The 18,323-nt window shown below is 42.5% G+C and overlaps 1 protein-coding gene across 1 annotated transcript; it reads left to right on the plus strand.

Annotated features, from left to right (window-relative positions):
* Nucleotides 1-8,895: 8,895 nt before the first annotated feature.
* Nucleotides 8,896-11,844, plus strand: LOC139395950 (transmembrane protein 196-like). The gene is made up of 4 exons (XM_071143261.1): nt 8,896-9,064; nt 9,147-9,203; nt 10,475-10,729; nt 11,376-11,844. The coding sequence occupies exons 1-4, from the start codon at nt 8,903-8,905 to the stop codon at nt 11,460-11,462; spliced, it is 561 nt and encodes a 186-aa protein (XP_070999362.1). The 5' UTR covers nt 8,896-8,902; the 3' UTR covers nt 11,463-11,844.
* The last annotated feature ends 6,479 nt before the right edge of the window (nt 11,845-18,323 follow it).

Consider the following 18,323-nt stretch of genomic DNA (forward strand, 5'->3'; position numbering starts at 1 on the left):
GGTTTCTTAGGTCTCTCTTTATGAAGTGTTGTGGTGTCTTAGCTCTCTCTTTATGTGGTGTTGTGGTGTCTTAGCTCTCTCTTTATGTAGTGTTGTGGTGTCTTAGGTCTCTCTTTATGTAGTGTTGTGGTGTCTTAGGTCTCTCTTTATGTAGTGTTGTGGTGTCTTAGGTCTCTCTTTATGAAGTGTTGTGGTGTCTTAGGTCTCTATTTATGTAGTGTTGTGGTGTCTTAGCTCTCTCTTTATGTAGTGTTGTGGTGTCTTAGGTCTCTCTTTATGTAGTGTTGTGGTTTCTTAGGTCTCTCTTTATGAAGTGTTGTGGTGTCTTAGGTCTCTCTTTATGTAGTGTTGTGGTGTCTTAGCTCTCTCTTTATGTAGTGTTGTGGTGTCTTAGGTCTCTCTTTATGTAGTGTTGTGGTTTCTTAGGTCTCTCTTTATGTAGTGTTGTGGTGTCTTAGGTCTCTCTTTATGAAGTGTTGTGGTGTCTTAGGTCTCTCTTTATGTAGTGTTGTGGTGTCTTAGCTCTCTCTTTATGTAGTGTTGTGGTGTCTTAGCTCTCTCTTTATGTAGTGTTGTGGTGTCTTAGGTCTCTCTTTATGTAGTGTTGTGGTGTCTTAGGTCTCTCTTTATGTAGTGTTGTGGTGTCTTAGGTCTCTCTTTATGTAGTGTTGTGGTGTCTTAGGTCTCTCTTTATGTAGTGTTGTGGTGTCTTAGTCTTAGGTCTCTCTTTATGTAGTGTTGTGGTGTCTTAGGTCTCTCTTTATGTAGTGTTGTGGTGTCTTAGGTCTCTCTTTATGTAGTGTTGTGGTGTCTTAGGTCTCTCTTTATGTAGTGTTGTGGTGTCTTAGGTCTCTCTTTATGTAGTGTTGTGGTGTCTTAGGTCTCTCTTTATAGTGTTGTGGTGTAGGTCTCTCTTTATGAAGTGTTGTGGTGTCTTAGGTCTCTCTTTATGTAGTGTTGTGGTGTCTTAGGTCTCTCTTTATGTAGTGTTGTGGTGTCTTAGGTCTCTCTTTATGTAGTGTTGTGGTGTCTTAGGTCTATCTTTATGTAGTGTTGTGGTGTCTTAGGTCTCTCTTTAGTGTTGTGGTGTCTTAGGTCTCTCTTTATGAAGTGTTGTGGTGTCTTAGGTCTCTCTTTATGAAATGTTGTGGTGTCTTAGGTCTCTCTTTATGTAGTGTTGTGGTGTCTTAGGTCTCTCTTTATGTAGTGTTGTGGTGTCTTAGGTCTCTCTTTATGAAATGTTGTGGTGTCTTAGGTCTCTCTTTATGTAGTGTTGTGGTGTCTTAGGTCTCTCTTTATCAAGTGTTGTGGTGTCTTAGGTCTCTCTTTATGTAGTGTTGTGGTGTCTTAGGTCTCTCTGTATGTAGTGTTGTGGTGTCTTAGGTCTCTCTTTATGTAGTGTTGTGGTGTCTTAGGTCTCTCTTTATGTAGTGTTGTGGTGTCTTAGGTCTCTCTTTATCAAGTGTTGTGGTGTCTTAGGTCTCTCTTTATGTAGTGTTGTGGTGTCTTAGGTCTCTCTTTATCAAGTGTTGTGGTGTCTTAGGTCTCTCTTTATGTAGTGTTGTGGTGTCTTAGGTCTCTCTTTATCAAGTGTTGTGGTGTCTTAGGTCTCTCTTTATGTAGTGTTGTGGTGTCTTAGCTCTCTCTTTATCAAGTGTTGTGGTGTCTTAGCTCTCTCTTTATGTGGTGTTGTGGTGTCTTAGCTCTCTCTTTATGTAGTGTTGTGGTGTCTTAGGTCTCTCTTTATGTAGTGTTGTGGTGTCTTAGGTCTCTCTTTATGTAGTGTTGTGGTTTCTTAGGTCTCTCTTTATGAAGTGTTGTGGTGTCTTAGCTCTCTCTTTATGTGGTGTTGTGGTGTCTTAGCTCTCTCTTTATGTAGTGTTGTGGTGTCTTAGGTCTCTCTTTATGTAGTGTTGTGGTGTCTTAGGTCTCTCTTTATGTAGTGTTGTGGTGTCTTAGGTCTCTCTTTATGAAGTGTTGTGGTGTCTTAGGTCTCTATTTATGTAGTGTTGTGGTGTCTTAGCTCTCTCTTTATGTAGTGTTGTGGTGTCTTAGGTCTCTCTTTATGTAGTGTTGTGGTGTCTTAGGTCTCTCTTTATGTAGTGTTGTGGTTTCTTAGGTCTCTCTTTATGAAGTGTTGTGGTGTCTTAGCTCTCTCTTTATGTAGTGTTGTGGTGTCTTAGGTCTCTCTTTATGTAGTGTTGTGGTGTCTTAGGTCTCTCTTTATGTAGTGTTGTGGTTTCTTAGGTCTCTCTTTATGAAGTGTTGTGGTGTCTTAGGTCTCTCTTTATGAAGTGTTGTGGTGTCTTAGGTCTCTCTTTATGTAGTGTTGTGGTGTCTTAGGTCTCTCTTTATGTAGTGTTGTGGTGTCTTAGGTCTCTCTTTATGAAGTGTTGTGGTGTCTTAGGTCTCTCTTTATGAAGTGTTGTGGTGTCTTAGGTCTCTCTTTATGAAATGTTGTGGTGTCTTAGGTTTCTCTTTATGTAGTGTTGTGGTGTCTTAGGTCTCTCTTTATGTAGTGTTGTGGTGTCTTAGGTCTCTCTTTATGAAATGTTGTGGTGTCTTAGGTCTCTCTTTATGTAGTGTTGTGGTGTCTTAGGTCTCTCTTTATGTAGTGTTGTGGTGTCTTAGGTCTCTCTTTATGTAGTGTTGTGGTGTCTTAGGTCTCTCTTTATGTAGTGTTGTGGTGTCTTAGGTCTCTCTTTATGTAGTGTTGTGGTGTCTTAGGTCTCTCTTTATGTAGTGTTGTGGTGTCTTAGGTCTCTCTTTATCAAGTGTTGTGGTGTCTTAGGTCTCTCTTTATGTAGTGTTGTGGTGTCTTAGGTCTCTCTTTATGTAGTGTTGTGGTGTCTTAGGTCTCTCTTTATGTAGTGTTGTGGTGTCTTAGGTCTCTCTTTATGTAGTGTTGTGGTGTCTTAGGTCTCTCTTTATGTAGTGTTGTGGTGTCTTAGGTCTCTCTTTATCAAGTGTTGTGGTGTCTTAGGTCTCTCTTTATGTAGTGTTGTGGTGTCTTAGCTCTCTCTTTATGTAGTGTTGTGGTGTCTTAGCTCTCTCTTTATCAAGTGTTGTGGTATCTTAGGTCTCTCTTTATGTAGTGTTGTGGTGTCTTAGGTCTCTCTTTATCAAGTGTTGTGGTGTCTTAGGTCTCTCTTTATGTAGTGTTGTGGTGTCTTAGCTCTCTCTTTATGTAGTGTTGTGGTGTCTTAGGTCTCTCTTTATGTAGTGTTGTGGTGTCTTAGGTCTCTCTTTATGTAGTGTTGTGGTGTCTTAGGTCTCTCTTTATGTAGTGTTGTGGTGTCTTAGGTCTCTCTTTATCAAGTGTTGTGGTGTCTTAGGTCTCTCTTTATGTAGTGTTGTGGTGTCTTAGCTCTCTCTTTATGTAGTGTTGTGGTGTCTTAGCTCTCTCTTTATCAAGTGTTGTGGTATCTTAGGTCTCTCTTTATGTAGTGTTGTGGTGTCTTAGGTCTCTCTTTATCAAGTGTTGTGGTGTCTTAGGTCTCTCTTTATGTAGTGTTGTGGTGTCTTAGCTCTCTCTTTATGTAGTGTTGTGGTGTCTTAGCTCTCTCTTTATCAAGTGTTGTGGTGTCTTAGGTCTCTCTTTATGTGGTGTTGTGGTGTCTTAGGTCTCTCTTTATGTAGTGTTGTGGTGTCTTAGGTCTCTCTTTATGTAGTGTTGTGGTGTCTTAGGTCTCTCTTTATGTAGTGTTGTGGTGTCTTAGCTCTCTCTTTATCAAGTGTTGTGGTATCTTAGGTCTCTCTTTATGTAGTGTTGTGGTGTCTCTTGTTGTGATGTGTGTTTTGTACTACAGTTTTATTTTTTATTCCAGCGCCAGTCCCAGTAGAAAGCCTTTTGTCTCTTGGTAGGCCGGCATTATAAATCAGAATTTGTTCTTAACAGACTTGCCTTGTTTTAAATAAAAGTTCATAAAACATTTTTAAAAAGAATCCCAGCCTTCAGATCAATTAGGTGGCCATTCAATGTGACGTAACCCAAGACAAAGAGGTCCTGTTTTCCGGGCGAGGTTAAAGCATGGGTGAGCAGGCAGTAACACAAGGAGGACACCAAATCCAGTCCAGTTATCTGGCTCGTGTCCGACTGTTTCCTAGGAGAAGAGAGCAGGAACATAGAGGAGACATTTAGTGTTTATTCCTCACTATTAACGTTAAAACATTTTCATCATAGGCAGAGCTAGAACCACAGTGTGTGGTTGAACATAATCTACCGTCCTGAGCTTCCAAAGTCATGACAGTTCTCTGATGTGACAGGCTAGAGAGACTACTGTCAGTCTGGATTTCCACCACAGGCCAGGATGTCTGCCAATTTAGTCATTGACATGTCTATACTTCCTGGGACAATTCCTCTGATTCACTTCCTTGTTTCAATAAAGAAACAGGTTGCTCAATTTATTTAAAAAAACAAACAGATTAATCTGTTTAAATAATCAGTTTCCTTTTCAATCAGTTTCCTTCAATCACCAGTCACCACCATAGACAGGGAGATCTGCTTCATAGGAAACACTTTCACCATGTCTCATTTGAATGTGTACAAATGAAAGCCACGTTTACACCGTAATCTTCTGTCATTCAGGAAGTTCAAACAGAATTGATTGACTCAACCCTGCATCTAACGGTCTGGGCCTTTAGAATAACACCATGTAGGTTATTGTTGTACAGTAATAGTTACTTTGTGGTTTCCCTTCACTAGACATGTTGAAGCCAGGAAGGTAGTGTTGCCTGTACCTGGTGAGCTGTTCTCTAAGATGGCGCTGGCTCTGACACTCCACATTACTGGGAGCAGTGTGATGATGGAGGTAATGGCTGTAACATGCACTCACCTCCTCTCTGGGACGGCACAGATCGTCACGTGTGAGATGTCAACATGCCTGGCTATCACTCTCTTAGTATCATATAGGAAGAGACAGTGATATATTGTCTATTTATTTAGGTCTGAGCTTACATGATTAAATATAGTTTCAGTGGCAGGGTTTTCTTTAGTTAAAGTAAACAGGAAGGAAGAGAAGGTCCTGACGGAGGTACGCAGCTTCCCTTTGTGAAGATGAAACGACGCACCTGACATGTTTCATAATCCGAGGTGTCAGGTTACAGTGTGTGAACCTGTTCTACATTTAAATGATGTCATGTCTCAAGCTCAAGAAATGTGTGAAACATGTCTGTCGCGTTCTGTTTTTTAACCGTGCTCATCTGTAACGCAACTTCCTGCACATGTTGAGAGTAGGTTAGAGTTAATAGTCGATTACAGAGTTAATTAAAATATTGTAATGTACCGAGTCGACCCCTAAATCTGTGACAGATCGTCGGTGCCCGTTGAATAAGACACACAGCTAATCCCCATGACCCTGTTTTGATGTTGGCATTACTGTAAATCACCGTCATTCTACTCATTGACGTCACATGATCAACCACATCAGACAGTGTCTCCTCTGCTCGGCCAGTTAAAGATGACGGCCATTTCCAAACACACAGTATGTGTCCCAAATGGCACCCTATTCCCTATATAGTGCACTACTTCTGACCAGGGCCCATAGTAGGGCACTATCTATTGAATAGGGTGCCATTTAGGAGGGACCCACTGTATTAATAGTACAGATAAATAAATAACGGATAAATAAAACCATTTTTTTAAATGGTACAACTGTAGCTTGTATTTTTGAATACTGTTTCTTTTTCAGGAACAAGATAACATGACTAAAGGATGCAGCCTCTTCCACATACAACACTCATACATACATAATACAACACTCATACAACAACATACAACACTTATACATCATACAATAACATACAACACTTATACATCATACAATAACATACAACACTCATACAACAACATACAACACTTATACGTCATACAATAACATACAACATACAACACTCATACAACACTCATACAACAACATACAACACTTATACATCATACAATAACATACAACACTTATACATCATACAATAACATACAACACTCATACAACAACATACAACACTTATACGTCATACAATAACATACAACATACAACACTCATACAACACTCATACAACAACATACAACACTTATACATCATACAATAACATACAACACTTATACATCACACAATAACATACAACATACAACACTCATACAACACTAACATCAACAGCGTTAACATAAACTGTATCTTGTCAAGTGTAAAAAGTAATGCTGCTTGACAAGTTCTTTCTCCTGGTGTCTTCCTTGCACCGACAGTAGAGCAAGAACAGAACAACACACACAGAAACACACAAAACAGGTTGTCTGAGACTGTCAGCACCAAAAACATGGACTGTCTGTGTGAACTGAACACGAACACTGTCTGGAATGTATCTGTTGCCTGCCTACTTATTGTTAACAAGCCAAGGGAGGATTCACCCGAGAGACTTCACCCATAGCAGCGAAACCAGAGGAGCAAAACCCCAAAATGCCCCCAGGCAAAACCAACCTGCAGAAAGAATGGACCAGCACTCTGCCTTTTCAGATTTAGTGAGGCAGCGCATTTTGAGATTAATGAGATATGAGTACTTTTGTTGAGGGAGCCTTTTATACTGTAGCCTTCCCATTCACTGTCACACTCTGTCCAAAATGGCACCCTTTTCCATCTATAGTTCCCTATGGGTCATGGTCAAAAGAAGTGTTCAATTTGGAATGCACACACAACATGTGAGTGTTATCTCATTCAGAGAGTAGTGTTATCTCACTCAGAGAGTAGTGTTATCTCATTCAGAGAGTAGTGTTATGTCATTCAGAGAGTAGTGTTATCTCACTCAGAGAGAAGTGTTATCTCATTCAGAGAGTAGTGTTATCTCACTCAGAGAGTAGTGTTATCTCACTCAGAGAGTAGTGTTATCTCATTCAGAGAGTAGTGTTATCCCATTCAGAGAGTAGTGTTATCCCATTCAGAGAGTAGTGTTATCTCACTCAGAGAGTAGTGTTATCTCATTCAGAGAGTAGTGTTATCCCATTCAGAGAGTAGTGTTAAATGCACACACTGAACATGGAGTGTTGTCTCATTCAGAGAGTAGTGTTATCTCATTCAGAGAGTAGTGTTATCTCAGAGAGTAGTGTTATCTCATTCAGAGAGTAGTGTTATCCCATTCAGAGAGTAGTGTTATCCCATTCAGAGAGTAGTGTTATCTCATTCAGAGAGTAGTGTTAAATGCACACACTGATCATGGAGTGTTATCTCATTCAGAGAGTAGTGTTATCTCATTCAGAGAGTAGTGTTATCCGATTCAGAGAGTAGTGTTATCTCGTTCAGAGAGTAGTGTTAAATGCACACACTGATCATGGAGTGTTATCTCATTCAGAGAGTAGTGTTATCTCATTCAGAGAGTAGTGTTATCTCATTCAGAGAGTAGTGTTATCTCTTTCAGAGAGTAGTGTTATCTCATACAGAGAGTAGTGTTATCCCATTCAGAGAGTAGTGTTAAATGCACACACTGATCATGGAGTGTTATCTCATTCAGAGAGTAGGTGTGTAGGGTTTAGCAGTGTGAACATCAATGTCTGCCTCTGTAGACGGAAGTGTTCATGTTATATCGTGGCAGGTGCTAAAAATAGCAAGCCTCTTACTATGTCCGACTGAGTTGTTCTCCAGGGCTTGGAGTAAAGGATCAGGTTGGAAGGGTTTGTCAATTATTATGCAACATTTAAGGATTGGTTTCCTGGACACAGATTATGCTTATTCTTGGATTCAAATATTTTAGTCCAGGTCCAGGCTTAATCCGTGTCTGGGAAACCAGCCCTACATCATGTTACTGGGTCTTATACTACACAGGAAGTAATTCTACTACATATATTTCATAATGCCATATATTTTTTTTAACACTACAGTTTAAATATAATTAAGCAATAAGGCCCGAGGGGGTGTGGTATATGGCCAATATAACACATCTAAGGGCTGTTCTTAAACATGACGCAACGCGGAGGGCCTGGATACAGCCCTTAGCTGTGGTATATTGGCAATATACCACAAACCCCCAAGGTGCCTTAATGCTATTGCTACCAACGTAATTAGAACAGTAAAAATACATGTTTGAGATACCCATGGTATATGGTCTGATTTACCACGGCTTTCAGCCAATCAGCATCCAGGGTCTTGAACCACCCAGTTTATAATATGTAATAATGTGCACAAAATAAATTCAAAAATGGATTCATTCAACTATATACTGTAACATTGGACCATACAAGCTATGCAATTGACAATAACTTTCCTCTTAAAACAAATTACACTAATTTTCTAAATGCAATTATCAAAGATATCGAGTATTATGCATTGTGCATTAGCCTATGCATTATGCATTGATGGGTGTTTAATTTAAGATGACTATTTTTATCTCCTTAGGGGTAATTCATGGGATTCGTTAGTTATATAATCTTACTAGCTAGTTACCTTAAATCACCCTCATGTATATAAACTGCACACATGAGCGCTATAAGACGTCAAGGAAGTCACGTGAGTCGCGAGCACTGCAGCTGTGGGCAAGAAAAGTTTTGAGAGGGTGGCAACTGGCGAGAATGACGCGTGTCTGTTTTACAGTAGATCAAACACGCATACTAGCAGTCCACAGAGCTGTCCAGAGCAAATCCTGATAAATCCATGTAGTCTATGACAAGATATGATTTAGAATACCTTATAAAGTCTAACAGTGGAGTATTTTTCAGAGGGAACGTGTAAGTAGCCCTTACATGGTGGATCACTTGGTGGTTACTGGATAGAAAACGTTCCCTCGCGCAAAAGTCGACCTGCGTAATTTTGATTAATGGATTAATGCTTTTAGCGCAAAAGTCAATACTCGCTGCTTTTTGGGTGGTTCGAGGGGGTGACCACCATCACCTCTTGAATGACCCGCTGTGAAGGAATGAGTGATGCCGGACAGATGTAACATCTGGAGTCTGGTGGTACTGTCGGTGTTGGAGATGGGGCTCGGTGCGTCCAGCATCGCCCTCGGGGTGTTCGGCATCATCCGAGTCCGGTCGGTTCACAAGCTGCAGCTGGGGGATGCCTCTCCTATATGGAGCGGAATTTGTGTAAGTCAAATAATTCAAATTTGCAATATTATTACCTCTATTGTTAATAGGAGGGAGGGTATAACTTCTTATTTCCCCCCAGTTTCTCATCTGTGGACTATGTGGGATGGTGTGTGCAAAGAAGAGGTCAGGATTGATTGTAAGTTGATTTTAATACGACGTATTTAACGTGGGTACACTCTTAGAAAAACAAGTGCTGTCTAGAACCTAAAAGGGTTATTTGGTTCCAGGTATAACCCTTTTCCACTGAGAGTTCTACCTGGAACCCAAAATGTTTCTCCTATGAGGACAGCCAAAGCCAAACTTTTTTTCTAAGAGCTTTTTTTCTAAGAGTGTACAGTGCATGCAGTGCATTGTTGGGGCTAGAGCTGGCAAGAAAGGCATTTCACTGTACTTGTGCTTGAAACACACCTAGGGCCAGTGGTGTAAAATACTTAAGTTGAAATACTTTAAAGTACTACTAAAGTCGTTTTTGGGGGTATCTGTATACTTTACTATTTATATTTGTGACTACAGTTATTTCACTACACTCCTAAATAAAACCATGTCATGTTTACTTCTATACATTTCCCCTGACACCCAAAAGTAGTTTTTACATTTTGAATGCTTAGCAGGATAGAAACATTTTCAAATGCATGCACTTAACAAGAGAACATCCCTGGTCACCCCTACTGCCTCTGATCTGGGGGACTCACTAAACAGAGAACATCCCTGGTCATCCCTACTGCCTCGGATCTGGCAGACTCACTAAACACACTTGCTGCATTTACTGTTGATACTTAAGTATATTTAAAACCAAATACTTTTAGACTTTTACTCAAGTAGTATTTTACTGGGTGACGCACTTTTACTTGAGTCATTTTCTAATAAGGTATCTTTACTTTTACTCAAGTATGACAATTGGGTACTTTTTCCACCACTGCCTAGGGCCAGCTGCATAAGGAACATAAGCGGTCACTTGGGACCCCAGGCCGCTAGAGAGCTCAGTCAGGATCTCAACTTACTGTTGACAGTTAACTTTACAGTAGTAGAATACACAAGGTGCAGTTCAACATGTGGTTGTGCATCAGCAGTTTCTCTCTTGTTTTGTCAGTCACTGACAGTCACTCAATTAGCCGTGTCAGCGAAACATTTTTAGATTGGTAAATTAGTCTAGCCAGCCATCTAAACATATAGTAATAATGCCTGAATACCAACCAGGCATGCAGGGCACGTGCTCAGTGGCCCTGACCTGCAGGGGGCCCCCAATTGCTTTGTTAGTCACTCTCACTCAGATATCATTAACATGGCACAAGTCATGGCAAAATGTGTAGAACTGTATGAAATTAACTTTTAAACTGCAAAACTGTCTCTCCACCCCATGGCAAAATGTGTAGAATTGCAAAAAATGTGCTTTAAATCTCTCTTCAGATGATCCTATTTTCAGCCTGCTGTATCTGTGGGTTGATCAGTGGGATCCTAAACTTCCAGTTTGTGCGTGTGGTGGCAAAGCGTCCTGATGCCCTGCCGTCCCTCTACCTGGCCATCATGGTGCTGGCCTGCCTGGGCATCGGAGTGTCCATCCTGTTTACCTGGCTCACCTGTCGTCTGGCCAGCAGTGAACAGCAGAGGATGTACCTGGAGAGAGAGCTGTCCCTGCACCATTCCCATGAGATGAGTGAAAAGGTGAGCTCAGATAAAACATGAACGGAAAACTCAATAATAATATAGAATTGGACAGAGTGAATGGCCTGTCATTTCTGTCACTATGTATTTCTAAAGCAGTGGTTGCCAACTCCGGTCCTCCAGTACCCTCAACTCCGGTCCTCCAGTACCCTCAACTCCGGTCCTCCAGTACCCTCAACGCTACACATTATTATTGTAGCCCAGACAAGAACACCTGATTCAACTTGTCAACTAATCATCAGGCCCTCAATGAGTTGAATCGGGCATGTTTGTCCGGGGCTACAAGAAACATGTGTCCTGACGGGGGTACTGGAGGACTGGAGTTGGGAACCACTGTTCTGAAGAGGGATATGAATGCACCACAGGAGGTTGGTGAAACCTTACTTGGGGAGGATGGGCTCATGGTAATGACTGGAGCAGAATGAGTGGAATGTTATCAAATGCATCAAACTCGTGTTTTCCATGTGTTTGATGCCATTGCATCTGCTCTGTTCCAGACATTATTATGAGCCGTCCTCCCCTCGGCAGCCTCCACTGGAGCGAACCTATCTTTAGTCGCTCTGCATAAGACTGTCTGCTAAATAAAATTATAAAAAGTCCTAATTGGGAAGCTCGTATAACCCTGCTGTACTACTGTTTATTCCAGGAGTTGGCTGAGAGATCTGAGAGAGCAGCCAGCATTCCCCAGATCTCCTTCAATGGAAAGTCCTCACCTCCATTGTCATTAGGCTGAAGCCCAGCTGTGTTACTGTATTCAAAGCATCATGGAGACAATGTTGGTTCCATTCAACACCAACGATTACAGGGGACGTGATCTCTTACAATGAACTAATACACAAAGGAATCAACATACGGCAACACTATGAGAAGGCGCTGTGAGATTTGACAATCGGCTTACTAGTGACGATGTAGGCTGAATAATGCACCTGGATAGTCCCCAGACATGGATTTGGGGGACATGGAAACAGCAGGTAGAGGGGACAAAGCTATGGCACATCCAAAGGCTCAAAAAGAACAACTAAACCACTTGAGATTGTCAGTGTTGAGATGGTGAAAGACATAACTGCTTCAGGGTTTGACTGGTCATAGAGATCATGTCATACAGTGGAAGTTGCTTCCAGTACTAGTATTTATTTGAATTATTATTTATGTATTTATTATTTAAATATATGTTTGTTTATTCATAAGCATGAAAATATAATAACATCCCATCTGTGATAGGTTTTTACAATTTAGAGCATTATAATGAATTAAAGGTTTAATAATGGAGTTGGATGACGAGTACGACGGATGATGATGAATGATGATGACTACAATGAATGATGACGACTACAATGGATGATGATGGTGATGACGACTACGATGGATGATGATGGTGATGACGACTACGATGGATGATGATGGTGATGACGACTACGATGGATGATGATGAATGATGACGATGATGACTATGGTGGATGATGTTGAATGATGACGACTACAATGGATGATGATGGTGATGACGACTACGATGGATGATGATGGTGATGACGACTACGATGGATGATGATGGTGATGACGACTACGATGGATGATGATGGTGATGACGACTACGATGGATGATGATGGTGATGACGACTACGATGGATGATGATGGTGATGACGACTGCGATGGATGATGATGAATGATGACGATGATGACTATGGTGGATGATGTTGAATGATGACTATGGTGGATGATGTTGAATGATGACGATGATGACTATGGTGGATGATGTTGATGTTGATGACTTTATTGTATCCATTAGGAAATTCATTCTATATGCATTAGTATATTTTGCAGCAGACCACAACCAGTAGGAGGCAGTAGTGATAGTTATATTCCCCCACTAGAGGGAGGACTCCATCTCCTTTTAACTTATTCTCTGTACCAAACGGCACCCTATTCCCTATATAGTGCACTACTTTTGACCAGAGCCCTATGGTCAATAGTGGTGCACTATATAAAGAATTGGGACTCAGAGTTTAATCTTTTAGTCGAACATTTGAACAGAATAATAAATATGGAAAGTTATGGATACATGAGCAGAGTGTTGCTGACAGATTGAAATTGTAGTCCTACTTCCTGTGTATCCCTGAGCAAAACCCTTAACCTGAAAATATCCAGTCCTATTTATGGGAATGCTGTCCAGAGAAGATAAGCAGAGTATGGAAGGACAAGGAAAAACATTCCATGAATTTACATTCATGTATTCTCTTACCGACTCCCTCATCCCTTGCAAAGTAAGAATACAGATTATGGGTTACGTCCCAAATGGCACCCTATTCCCTACACAGTGCACTACTTTTGACCAGGGCCCATAGGGAGGGTGCCATTTGGGACACGGAGAGACTGTATCCCAGGAAGCTGTGAGAACCACCAGAACTTCCTGTAAAGTGAAACCTGGTCCTTCCATGGCCACCCCTCCTCTCATGGGGACATTGGACAGGGTAAGACCTCCCAAACAAAGCTCCCTTCAAGGTCCTCACCCAGTTCTCTGTCCCAGACTGACTTCTAGGTTTTTACTCTTTCCACTTTTTGGTGAAAAACTTCAAAATGCTGTTTCACCTGGCTCTAGTCCTAACTGACTGACTGACCAACTGACTGGCTGTTTCACCTGGCTCTAGTCCTAACTGACTGACTGACCAACTGACTGGCTGTTTCACCTGACTCTAGTCCTAACTGACTGACTGACCAACTGACTGGCTGTTTCACCTGGCTCTAGTCCTAACTGACTGACTGACTGTTTCACCTGGCTCTAGTCCTAACTGACTGACTGACCAACTGACTGACTGTTTCACCTGGCTCTAATCCTAACTGACTGACTGACCAACTGACTGGCTGTTTCACCTGGCTCTAGTCCTAACTGACTGACTGACCAACTGACTGGCTGTTTCACCTGGCTCTAGTCCTAACTGACTGACTGACCAACTGACTGACTATTTCACCTGGCTCTAGTCCTAACTAACTGACTGACCAACTGACTGGCTGTTTCACCTGGCTCTAATCCTAACTGACTGACTGACCAACTGACTGGCTGTTTCACCTGGCTCTAGTCCTGACTGACTGACTGACCAACTGACTGGCTATTTCACCTGGCTCTAGTCCTGACTGACTGACTGTTTCACCTGGCTCTAGTCCCAGCCAGATAACTAACTGACTGTTTCACCTTGCTCTAGTCTGACCAACTGACTGACTGTCACCTGGCTCTAGTCCTGACTGACTGACTGACTGTTTCACCTGGCTCTAGTCCTAACTGGCTGACTGACCAACTGACTGACTGTTTCACCTGGCTCTAGTCCTGACTGACTGACTGACTGTTTCACCTGGCTCTAGTCCTAACTGGCTGACTGACCAACTGACTGACTGTTTCACCTGGCTCTAGTCCTAACTGACTGACTGACCAACTGACTGACTGTTTCACCTGGCTCTAATCCTAACTGACTGACCAACTGACTGGCTGTTTTATCTGGCTCTAGTCCTGACTGACTGACTGTTTCACCTGACTCTAATTCTAGCCAGCTAACTGACTGACTGACTGTTTCACCTGGCTCTAGTTCCAGCCAGATAACTAACTGACTGTTTCACCTTGCTCTAGTCCTGACTGGCTGACTGTTTCACCTGGCTCTAGTCCTGACCAGTTAACTGACTGACTGACTGGCTGATTGGTTGACTGGCTGGCTGACTGACCGACTGGCTGACTGGCTCACTATCTGACTGACTGGCTGACTGACTAAATAACTGACTGGCTGACTAACTGACTGGCTGGCTGACTGTATCACCTGGCTCTACTCCTGGCAAGCTAACTGACTGACTGACTGACTAACTGACCCGCTGCCTCACTGGCTGAGTGACTGGCTGACTAATTGGCTGACAGACTGGCTGACTGGCTGCCTCACTAACTGACTGACTGACTGGCTGACTAACTGACAAACTGACTGGCTGACTGCCAATAACAACTTATTTTATTATTCATTGGTATTTGTTTTTCCTTCATGAGAGACTTCAGGGGAAGAGCTCAGACAGACATATGCCATCTTTGATGTTTTCAGGGAATGTTGAGTGAGTACTACAGTGATGGATCAGTGGATGTGTTCAAATGACACCCTATTCCCATTGTAGTGCTCTACTTTTGACCAGGGCCCATAGGGCCCATAGGACCCATAGGGCATATGTAGGGAGCCATTTGAGATGTTGCCCCGGTGGTGAGGTCCATACTGTACTGTATGACTGTCTGTCTGCCTATGTGTTTATCTGTCTGTCTGCCACTGTGTCTGTCTGTGTGTGTCTGTCTGTCTGTCTGCCTGTGTGTGTGTCTGACTCTGTCTCTAAGTCTTTCTGCCTATGTGTCTGTCTGTCTGCTTGTTTCTGTTTGTCTGCCTCTGTGTCTGGCTGTCTGCCTGTGTCTGTCTGACTCTGTCTATCTGTCTTTCTGCCTGTGTGTCTGTCTGTCTGTCTGCCTGTTTCTGTTTGTCTGCCTGTGTCTGTCTGACTCTGTCTGTCTGACTATGTTTCTGTCTGTCTGGCTATCTGTCTGGCTGCCTGCCTGCCTGCCTGCCTGGCTATCTGTCTGTCTGTCTGTCTGTCTGTCTGTCTGTCTGTCTGTCTGTCTGTCTGTCTGTCTGTCTGTCTGCCTGCCTGCCTGCCTGCCTGCCTGCCTGCCTGCCTGCCTGCCTGCCTGCCTGCCTGCCTGTCTCAGAAGGGAGTGTCTGATGATAAATGACTGAAGGTTAATCCTGGAGCCACAGAAAGAGCCAGCCCCCACAATATTTGGGAGGTGATTTGTACACTGAGCAGACTGAGTAAGGGTCCCAAATGGCACCCTATTCCCTACATAGTGTATGGTGCCCAATGGGCCCTGGTCAAAAGTAGTGCACTAAAAAGGGAATAGGGTGTCATTTGGGATGCATCCTGAGTGTGTTTGTGTGAGTGTTGTTCTTTCTGCACTGAATGTCAATGTAGATTTTTTTAGGTGAACAACAGAAATGACAGGTTCAGCCACAAGTGTTCTGTGATCAAACAGGTCTCATTTTACACTCTGTGCTTGACTTGGACTGAAATACGGTCCGCTACTCATTTTGGGTTCTGGTAGCGTTTATATGTAGGTGCAATACTTCTGAGGTAATATTCAACAGGAGGAAGAGGAACACAAGCAGAATAACACTAGAGGTGCCTGTACTTAGTTCCAGTGAGTTCCTGCCATTATCAAGTACTGTTTACACCTGATATTTACTTCTATCATCACTTATATACTGTACTGGACATATATGTGGTATCATGTTGATTACATAACTCGTGTTTTTTTGTCCTTTGGTTAATATTGTACTATCGACTATAGTATTCTTTCAGTTGTGTGAGAGCGAACAGAAGATTTTGGACTGGGAATTAAACTGCAGTACACTGTCAATCCAAGGGGTGGCACTATCCTATTGGGAGTAAAACTATTTCTATCCAACATCCCCATACATCACAAGCTGCCCTTAATATACACAGCTGACATGTGCTGTTTCCATTGTATACCACAGGGATTGATGGTTTTTGATTGAGAAAGAGTCTATCTCATCATGACTTGTAGTCCAAGAAAAGGGTAGGGATTATTCATAAATTAAAGACCATGACCAGAACCAGTAAAACGTTTGGACACACCTACTCATTCCAGTGTCTTTTATTTATTTTTTACGGAATCGTGTATTAACCAAAAAAGTGTTAAACAAATCAAAATATATTTTAGATTTGAGATTCTTCACCCTTTGTCTTAATGAGAGCTTTGCACACACTCTTGGCATTCTCTCAACCAGCTTCATGGAATTCATTTCATATAACAGGTGTGCCTTGTTAAAAGTTAATTTGTGGAATTTCTTTCCTTCTTAATGTGTTTGAGCCAATCAGTTTCGTTGTGACAAGGTAGGGGTGGTAAACAGAAGATAGCCCTATTTGGTAAAAGACCAAGTTCATATGATGGCAAGCACAGCTCAAATTAGCAAAGAGAAATGACAGTCCATCATTAAATCAAATCAAAGGTTATTTGTCACATGTGCCGAATACAACCTTACAGTGAAATGCTTACTTACAGGCTCTAACCAATAGTGCAAAAGAGGTATTTGATGAACAATGGGTAGGTAAAGAAATAAAACAACAGTAAAAAACAGGCTATATACAGTAGCGAGGCTATAAAAGTATCGAGGCTACATACAGACACCGGTTAGTCAGGCTGATTGAGGTAGTATGTACATATAGATGTGGTTAAAGCGAACAGAGAATAGCAGTAGCGTAAAAGAGGGGTTGGTGGGTGGGACACAATGCAGATAGCCCGGTTAGCCAATGTATTGGTTGGTCGGCCCAATTGAGGTAGTATGTACATGAATGTATAGTTAAAGTGACTATGCATATATGATAAACAGAGAGTAGCAGCAGCATAAAAAGAGGGGTTGGGGGGGCACACAATGCAAATAGTCCGGGTAGCCATTTGATTACCTGTTCAGGAGTCTTATGGCTTGGGGGTAAAAACTGTTGAGAAGTTATTTTGTCCTAAACTTGGCACTCCGGTACCTCTTGCCATGCGGTAGTAGAGAGAACATTCTATGACTGGGGTGGCTGGGGTCTTTGAACATCTTTAGGGCCTTCCTCTGACACCGCCTGGTGTAGAGGTCCTGGATGTCAAGCAGCTTAGCCCCAGTGATGTACTGGGCCATACGCACTACCCTCGTAGTGCCTTGCGGTCAGAGGCCGAGCAATTGCCGTACCAGGCAGTGATGCAACCATGCTCTCAGTATTGCAGCTGTAGAACCTTTTGAGGATCTCAGGACCCATGCCAAATCTTTTTAGTTTCCTGAGGGGGAATAGCTTTGTCGTGCCCTTTTCACGACTGCCTTGGTGTGTTTGGACCATTCTAGTTTGTTGTTGATGTGGACGCCAAGGAACTTGAAGCTCTCAACCTGCTCCACTACAGCCCCGTCAATGAGAATGATGGCTTACTCGGTCCTCCTATTCCTGTAGTCCACAATCATCTCCTTAGTCTTGGTTACGTTGAGGGATAGGTTGTTATTCTGGCACCACCCGGCCAGGTCTCTGACCTCCTCCCTATAGGCTGTCTCGTAGTTGTCGGTGATCAGGCCTACCACTGTTGTGTCGTCTGCAAACTTAATGATGGTGTTGGAGTCGTGCCTGGCCATGCAGTCATGGGTGAACAGGGAGTACAGGAGGGGACTGAGTATGCACCGCTGGGGAGCTCCAGTGTTGAGGATCAACGTGGAAGATGTGTTGCTACCTACCCTCACCACCTGGGTGTGGCCCGTCAGGAAGTCCAGGATCCAGTTGCAGAGGTAGGTGTTTAGTCCAAGGGTCCTTAGCTTAGTGATGAGCTTTGAGGGTACTATGGTGTTGAACTGTAGTCAATGAATAGAATTCTCACATAAGTGTTCCTTTTGTCCAGGTGGGAAAGGGCTGTGTGGAGTGCAATAGAGATTGCATCATCTATGGATCTGTTTGGGCGGTATGCAAATTGGAGTAGGTCTAGGGTTTCTGGGATAATGGTGTTGATGTGGGCCATTACCAACCTTTCAAAGCACTTCATGG

This window comes from Oncorhynchus clarkii, unplaced genomic scaffold (assembly GCF_045791955.1).
Source record: "Oncorhynchus clarkii lewisi isolate Uvic-CL-2024 unplaced genomic scaffold, UVic_Ocla_1.0 unplaced_contig_7590_pilon_pilon, whole genome shotgun sequence".
NCBI classification, from domain to species: Eukaryota; Metazoa; Chordata; class Actinopteri; order Salmoniformes; family Salmonidae; genus Oncorhynchus; species Oncorhynchus clarkii.

Excerpts from the sequence above, each read along its gene's own strand:
- LOC139395950 (XM_071143261.1), top strand. The coding sequence starts at position 8,903 with ATGCCGGACAGATGTAACATCTGGAGTCTGGTGGTACTGTCGGTGTTG. Across the intron at positions 9,065-9,146 it reads CTATATGGAGCGGAATTTGT|TTTCTCATCTGTGGACTATG; the intron begins GTAAGTCAAATA and ends ATTTCCCCCCAG. Across the intron at positions 10,730-11,375 it reads CCCATGAGATGAGTGAAAAG|GAGTTGGCTGAGAGATCTGA; the intron begins GTGAGCTCAGAT and ends TGTTTATTCCAG.